Source organism: Triticum dicoccoides, chromosome 7B, assembly GCF_002162155.2.
Source record: "Triticum dicoccoides isolate Atlit2015 ecotype Zavitan chromosome 7B, WEW_v2.0, whole genome shotgun sequence".
In the NCBI taxonomy this organism is placed as follows: domain Eukaryota; kingdom Viridiplantae; phylum Streptophyta; class Magnoliopsida; order Poales; family Poaceae; genus Triticum; species Triticum dicoccoides.
In genome coordinates, this window is record NC_041393.1 from 717,619,080 (window position 1) to 717,626,231 (window position 7,152).

The 7,152-nt window shown below is 45.9% G+C and overlaps 1 protein-coding gene and 1 long non-coding RNA gene across 2 annotated transcripts; one reads left to right on the forward strand and one right to left on the reverse strand.

Moving 5' to 3' along the window:
• The first annotated feature begins 914 nt into the window (after positions 1 to 914).
• On the forward strand, positions 915 to 4,031 carry LOC119335283. The gene is made up of 4 exons (XR_005161797.1): positions 915 to 1,397; positions 1,926 to 2,131; positions 2,410 to 3,588; positions 3,734 to 4,031. It is a non-coding gene; the product is annotated as an uncharacterized LOC119335283 (long non-coding RNA).
• Positions 4,032 to 5,003: 972 nt separating this feature from the next.
• On the reverse strand, positions 5,004 to 5,703 carry LOC119341723 (probable calcium-binding protein CML25/26). Its single transcript, XM_037613584.1, has one exon. The coding sequence runs from the start codon at positions 5,629 to 5,631 to the stop codon at positions 5,179 to 5,181; it is 453 nt and encodes a 150-aa protein (XP_037469481.1). The 5' UTR covers positions 5,632 to 5,703; the 3' UTR covers positions 5,004 to 5,178.
• Between the last annotated feature and the right edge of the window lie 1,449 nt (positions 5,704 to 7,152).

The window sequence follows — 7,152 nt, forward strand, 5'->3', positions numbered from 1 at the left end:
AGGCATTAATTATACTTTAGAGCCGGCTAGCACCACTTTGATGTAATTGTAATGAAATTTGTCATGTTTATATGAAATCCGACCGTGTTTATATGAAATTCTGACTTGTTTGAACGAATTTCGTCCGGTTAGTTCGAGTTGTTATAAAATGTATGCGGCTACAGTTGGATAGCTGCCTTCCACATCCGTGTCGACGAACTTGTCCTCCTGTCTGTGGATAGATGCGGGAGGATTTTACGGGTTGCCGTCGGAGATGCCCTAAGTAGAATCAAAACACACGGAATTTTTCGGTTCTCTAGAACCATCATGAAATTTTAGGTGGACATAGAGGCGACTAGTTTCCTTTTTAGGTGGACAACGAAAAATCCAATTAAATATGGAGTACTATTTGCGAGCACAGCTATGAACCGTTGTGTCGTGCCACGTCGTCCTTATATGTGGCCCCCCTTGTCAGTTAGGGAGAGTAAAGCTATTAGTGCGATTTGCAAAAAATTGGAATTCGCGTGCGGTGTTTTTCACAACAAATTTAAGAAAGAACCTCTTCTGCAATTTAGTCCACATCTCTCCCTAATAATAAAGCACGGAGTGGGTCTCCGGGTTCACCGTCGCGGCGTTTTTATATAAAGGTCCTTATGCTTTATAGAAATTAACACGCACCCGCGTGTGCGTGTGCGGTCGTGCGAGATCGTGCGTGTGGTGGAGTTGTATAGGCTGTTTGTCACGCCTTTGTAACTCAAGGCTTTCTATGCCTTTTTTTTCTTTAATACAGTATATGATATGCACACTCGTGCATATTGGAGAAAAATTTCCTAGGTGAAATATTCGTCATTTGAAAGAAAAAGGGTCTCCCGCACGCCTATGCCGAACATCTGCTGCATCGCCCCATGGCTTCGCCTCGCACCCCCCATCCCCACGCCCCCCCGGGCCGCGCGCCGCCATCTAGCACCACCATCGTCGCCGCTCCCTCGACGGTTGGAGCTCCCTTCCCACAGCCCGATCTAGATGCCCCTCCCTGTCATATCTGAGCACCACGCTCTGCCCGTCCACAACCAGCCTCCTCAATCTCCAACCTGTTCTACATCCCCTCTCCACCCGTCCACAATCAGCCTTCTCAATCTCCAACCTCCTGCAGCCGTCCCTCTCTGATTTGGATCAAAGTAGATCCATCGATGGAGGCAGGGGAGCAGCAGATGTGGAGCCATCAGACGAGTAGGATCAGCTCGGGAAACATGAGGGAAGGGATGGATCTGGTGGATGCCAGGGAGCAGCAGATGGAGCAAAAGAAATAAAGAATCAGTTGCTCCCGCTGCTACCTCCCAGCCGCGTCCCACCCCGTTAGGAACGTTGCCCGGCTCCCCTGCTCCTATCGCCCCACCTTTTCCTAGCCAATAATCAAGGTAATTTCCCTCTCTTTGTTTTTTACTTTACACGGTGCATAGCAGTCAGAATTTGTACATGTAGATCCTAAAACGTTATGCTATGCAGATAGGGTTGCTCTAGGCGCTGAATATCTTGTAGTTGAAATTACTTGGGATGCTTTCTGAATGTGGTACTTACACACTCAAGTTATGTGCCAAGTCAAGTCTTACGTGGTGGATCATGTGGGTGTAAAAGAATAGATTAGTAGTACCAAGTCTGATCCGTCTTCACTATGTGGAGCTTTCCATTCGTCTTTTGTAATGTTCCATTAACCATGTTGAGCTCTAGACAAATTTTATTGACTCCAAAAGAAACAGATTTATGATGTTTTTTGTAGACAAAATACAATAAAAGGTCATTGTTGCATAATTGGGGAAAGCAACAAAAGATCTTTTTCAGATAATGATGTGCTGTTATGATCGATATAAAATCTTTGGGTCATTCACCTCATTGTATTATGATTGATGAGTTAATCACCTCATTCCCCTTCCTCCTCCCCGACTTAGGGGTGCAGTAGAGGAGCACCAGTACCGGTGTAGAATGCATCTGCAGTGGTGCGGGTTGGGGACCGAGTGACGGATTCAGGTCAAGGGGGTTTTCGGCTAGCGCAGAAGCAGGCTGCATAAGAATGCAATAATGTGATTAAGCAAGGCAGGCGTCTGGGAAACAAGAATGGTGATGGCTTGCTCAACTAGAAGTTCTACAATAAATGGTACAAGCATTGATCCCTTCTTTCTGTACCTTTGGTTCTGGTTCACGGGAGCTTTAGCTCTTGAAGTTGGCTTGCTTTTACTGGTAATGATTTGTGGTAATGCTTTTCTCATCTTTCTTAGTTAGACGAGCACAGATTTATCCACGCCAGCAGCCGTCATTTGTTTGATTTTTGTATTGCTGCGGTCGTGGCCCTTGAACTGCGTTGATTTTTCTATTTCGTAACTATCATGTATCACTTTTACCTGCATATTCAAGGATTTTTTTTCTTGGTACTAGGATGGATATTTTCTCCTGGAATGCAGATGGATGTCTGATTGAGAAGATGAATCAAGCATCCTGCTATGATATGACAGAGCAGTATCGTGAGTACATAGGGAAGCAGCTCAATATCCGGCATACTACAATTTCAATTTCTACAATGCAGATGAATGCTATGCATTTTTCGGTGTATGAGTTCTTTGTGATTTCCTCCCATATTTTTGATCCAGACTTTCATGATACACACACATACTATAAACTTCAGTACTACTAATTGCTAGCTTTATTTGGTCATATCTGATTCTCTGTTGTTAATCCGCTCCTACATTGCCAAGCTCAGTTTGATTATACATGGAGTGTGTTTTATTCACTGATGATATTTCGATATTTTTAAATATATGGCAAGCAAAACTCTTGGTGTTAGCGCTTATTCTTTTTATTTTAGATGGTTTACTACGGTACTTGAGTCATTTATTGATTTATTTTGGATGTTGAATTGTACCATGCTCCAGGAAGTTGATATCTGACTGTCTAGAGTTTGTGCCTGATTTAGATTGACCATGGTATGGACCAATCCAAGGTCCATCAGGATGTAAACAGTGTCCGTAAATTCCTTCTGGACCAGTACATCAATAAAAAAAACATGTCAATGCACAACACTCCTACATTAACCATTCTCAACAAAGTCATGCCTGTATTATGAGAAATCAGATCAACGTTGGTGGGCAAGAAGTTTCAGTTTTCTTTTATAATTCTATTGATGATTGATTAGTTATTGGTTATGCTCTCGAAGAAGTTGCCGATGGAGATAGCTGGGGTGTCATCGTCCTTCCTTGATCTGGGCATATGTGCCGGCACTTGCAGATTCCATCCCATAGAGAAATGGCACTGCTTCTCTGCTACCTATGACTCATTTATGTGCTGGCCAACTTTCATTTTCATGCCAAGCAGGGTTGATTATCAGAGGGCTAGGAAAGATGGAGCATGAGCGCGAGCATCGACTACGATGAGTTCATCAGGGCGACAGTGTACATCAACAAGCAGTAGCAGGAGGAGCACCTGCTGGCTGCCTTTGTCTACGTCGACAAGGACGGCAGTAGGTGCATCACCGTAGAAAAAGCTGGAAGAGGCTTGCCAAGAGTACAACATACATGTTGTATCAACACATCATTAGGGACGTCGACAATGACAACATGCGTATGTTTATTCACTGCAGTCTTTGTCTTGAATTAATTAATTGGTTTCAGTTAATTCCAGTGATTAGTCTTACTGTTAAGCTAAAAATTACAAATCTGAAATCCAAATTGAGCGAGTCCTTGATATATAGTATACACTTGATTAGCATTGTCGAATCGACGATGACGAGTTTGTGGTGATGGTGGAGAAGGGGATCACCAGAGGCACATCTCCGACGTTATCATTCTCCATGGAGCGGATGGCCTCAGTTAGCATCATGGCTCCTCCACCAGTCGATCACTATTGTGCCAATTGCATATAATTAAAAAGATTGATTATACTGTACTTGTATACAACCTAGCTCCCCACATTATTTGTTTACTATGCAAGATAGATGTGGTACCAGTAAGAACTCATGTTGCTTTAGATACAGAGTATATCTTTTGACTGAATTTTCATATACAGTACTCGGTCTTTGTTTGCGTTGTGCTATGGATGATATCAACATTTTTAACACATTTCATTATTGATGTTGTTTGTGTAAACTGGCGGAGATAAAAAAATGTTTGCATCATCTATGTGATTTGCATCCTATGATATTTAATTTGACATCATTTTAAGGTGTTATTATTTTGTACTGCTACTGGATTAGTATGGTTGCATGAAAAACTGAATTTTCTTTCTGGTGGATTTTTTTAATTCATTGAGACAAGGTCATCAAAATCATGACGATCGATAGATATGAGGTAGTCAGGAATATGAATATGTGATTCTTACCGGCGCCAGCTCTGGCCATATAGGTTCAGAACCAAGCACGAAGGTTAATCCAAATATGCGGGGAAGAATACAAATGCGAAAATGCATAGTCACGTAAGATGACCATACAGAGATAATATTATGCATGAAGGTTTGGATTTTTTCACACCGAGTTAAATTGAAGATGCAAAAATACTGTATGAAAATTCTATAAATGAGGAAAAATGTTTGACTTGAATGAAACTGGTCCCCCTTATATTCTAGAATGTCTACACGTGTTCACACAAACTGTGGTTGAAGATGAAAGGCGCCAAGGACGCACAATGGCGGGTGCGGGAAGGCATCAGAAGAGCTCGGGTAGATAGCCGTGAGCGAGGTGCGTCTCGACACAAAAGGGCAAGGTGATGCTAGAAGGAGCCGGAATAGTGCGAAGGTCTACCAACCGAAGCGCATGGTGCAGGAATTGGAGGTGGACGCTATTTCAACTCAGGTCCTACTTAATCTCAATATCATTTTACATGATCGTTGGTGTTTTCTCCCATTGCAACGCACGGGCCTTTTTCCTAGTTTGAACTAAAGCCACAACTTCACCCGTAACATATATACCAGCAATCGTGCGAGCAAAACAATAAATGAATGGACACATAACTGTACATACATATCACATATTTGATCGATCAATGGATTAAGTGAACATTACTATGTATCCAGAAGAATGCGACCATGAGAGTACTCCGTATGACATACATATGGCTGTACATGCATATCACATATGACATACTCCGTATGTGATCGATCAATGAATTAAGTCAACATTACACGTATCTACAAGAATGCGACCAAGAGAGTCGATGATCATGCCATCATCATGACCCTGAACTCGTCGAAGGAGAGTTTGCCGTCGCCGTCGAGGTCGAACCTGCAGATCATTGCCCGGCACTCCTCCACGCCCAGCTCGTGCGACCCTAGCCTGCTCAGCGTCCGCCTCAGGCTCGCCGGCGTAATCGTGTCTTCCGTGGACGACGATGCGTACATCCCGAACGCCTCCCGCAGGCACCTTCGCTTCACGTCGGCATCGTACTCTTCCTCAGCGCCGGTGACTAGCCTCGAGAACTCTCCCTGGTTTAGCAGCCCGTCGCCGTCGGCATCAACCGTAGCGAGGACCGCCACCACTTCTTCCTCGGACACGCCGTCGCCCAGCGTCGCCTCCATGCAGCGCCGCAGCTCGGACGCAGACACCTTGCCGTCGCCGTCCGTGTCAAAGGCGGCGAACACCGACGGCACCGCCATGATCGAGTGACTATTCATCGATCTTGCTTCCTTTACACTAAATGTTGCTGCTGATCTAGCTAGTTGATTGGGAGCTTAACTTGATTTGTATGCCTTGGAAGGAGTTGATGATGATATGGCGCGCGTGGTGGGGTAATATATACATACGCGTGCGAGCGGAAGACAGCATGTTGGCATCGATGGAGGTGATGTGTCAGCATCGATGCCTTTACTTTCCGCGTTAGTTTTGTGCACTACACATCACATGTATGTGAAATTTAGTATATATTTCGATCCTCCGTGTTTTGTACGCGTACAAGTTCCTTGAAGAAGTTTATCATGGATCATGGAGGTAGTATATGGCGCGGATGCGTGGACCTCAATTCCTTGCCTCAACTAATTAGGCACCACGAAACTATGTTTTATATCCAATGGTTAAATGTTAATGACAGCGCACGTGGATTGATGGATATGAGATGGCCAATCATGAAGCTCTATCAACAACGCTGACGTCAACGGCCGGCCGGCCAGCACCGCCGCGATGTAAAACAGCAGCCGACGACGCCAACGCGCTGGGTGAGATGTGCACGGCAACACGGCATCGCAGCCACATGGGTTGTACGGTTATCTAGAGCTTAGAGCATCTACATTCGCGACGGTCAAATACGGCTTCTCAAACATCTGCGGAAGCGTCCGTGGACACTAAATGATCGCGTGTACGGACATTGACCAGTCATGCCTCAAATAATACAATCCATATCCAGACAAGTCAATTATCATATCTCTAATCTATACAAACTCATATAACTACTTTCATGCACACACATCATGCGGCTAATCCATCATTACTAACTAACATATCATCGGACTACCAAAATTTATTATGCTCAGCTATGGTGGAGATCATCCACAACTGCCCTAGCCCTTCCCGACGCCCTTGCTGTCCTTCTCGCGAAAGTACCGGTCGAAGACGCACTATCGACCGAGCCGGATCTGCTTGTCGCCGGAGCTGTCCTCGTCATTGTTGTCCTCCTTCTCCTCCTTCGATGGCAATCCGGCCATGGCATGGACCGCCCGAGTTTGCTCTCGGACGAGGGCGTGCATGTTCCTCCGCTGCCGTTTCTTCACAATACGGGCGCGAATGGCTTCCTTCTCCGTGGCCGCCCGCGCCGCCGCATCAGCCGCCTCCTCCGCCGCCATTTCCGCCATGATACGGGCCTCGGCGGCCCTAATCCTCTCCTTCCCACAGCGGGCTGCCCGTTCTCGGTAGGACTCATTGTCTGCCCGAACGGTGATGGGGAAGAAGAGATTTTCCGGCTGCTGGGACCGCGATGATCCAGCCCTAGAGGACCAGAGCGCATGTTTAGCCGACGCTATGGAGTCACGCCGTACAGATCTGTCTGTCGGCCGGGCGCTGTCCTCTCAGGATCGGCGGAGTGCAATGTGGGCCAACATTGCCTCCTCCAACCCGCATGGAGCGACACCCCAGTCAATTTGCTGTCCGCCATGCCGGAGACGGTCGGATCGCCGGAGGTGAGCTCGGGTGTGGCGGAGGAAGTG

What these genes read in the sequence shown, in the direction of transcription:
- LOC119341723 (XM_037613584.1), bottom strand. Translation starts at nt 5,631, where the DNA reads ATGAATAGTCACTCGATCATGGCGGTGCCGTCGGTGTTCGCCGCCTTT.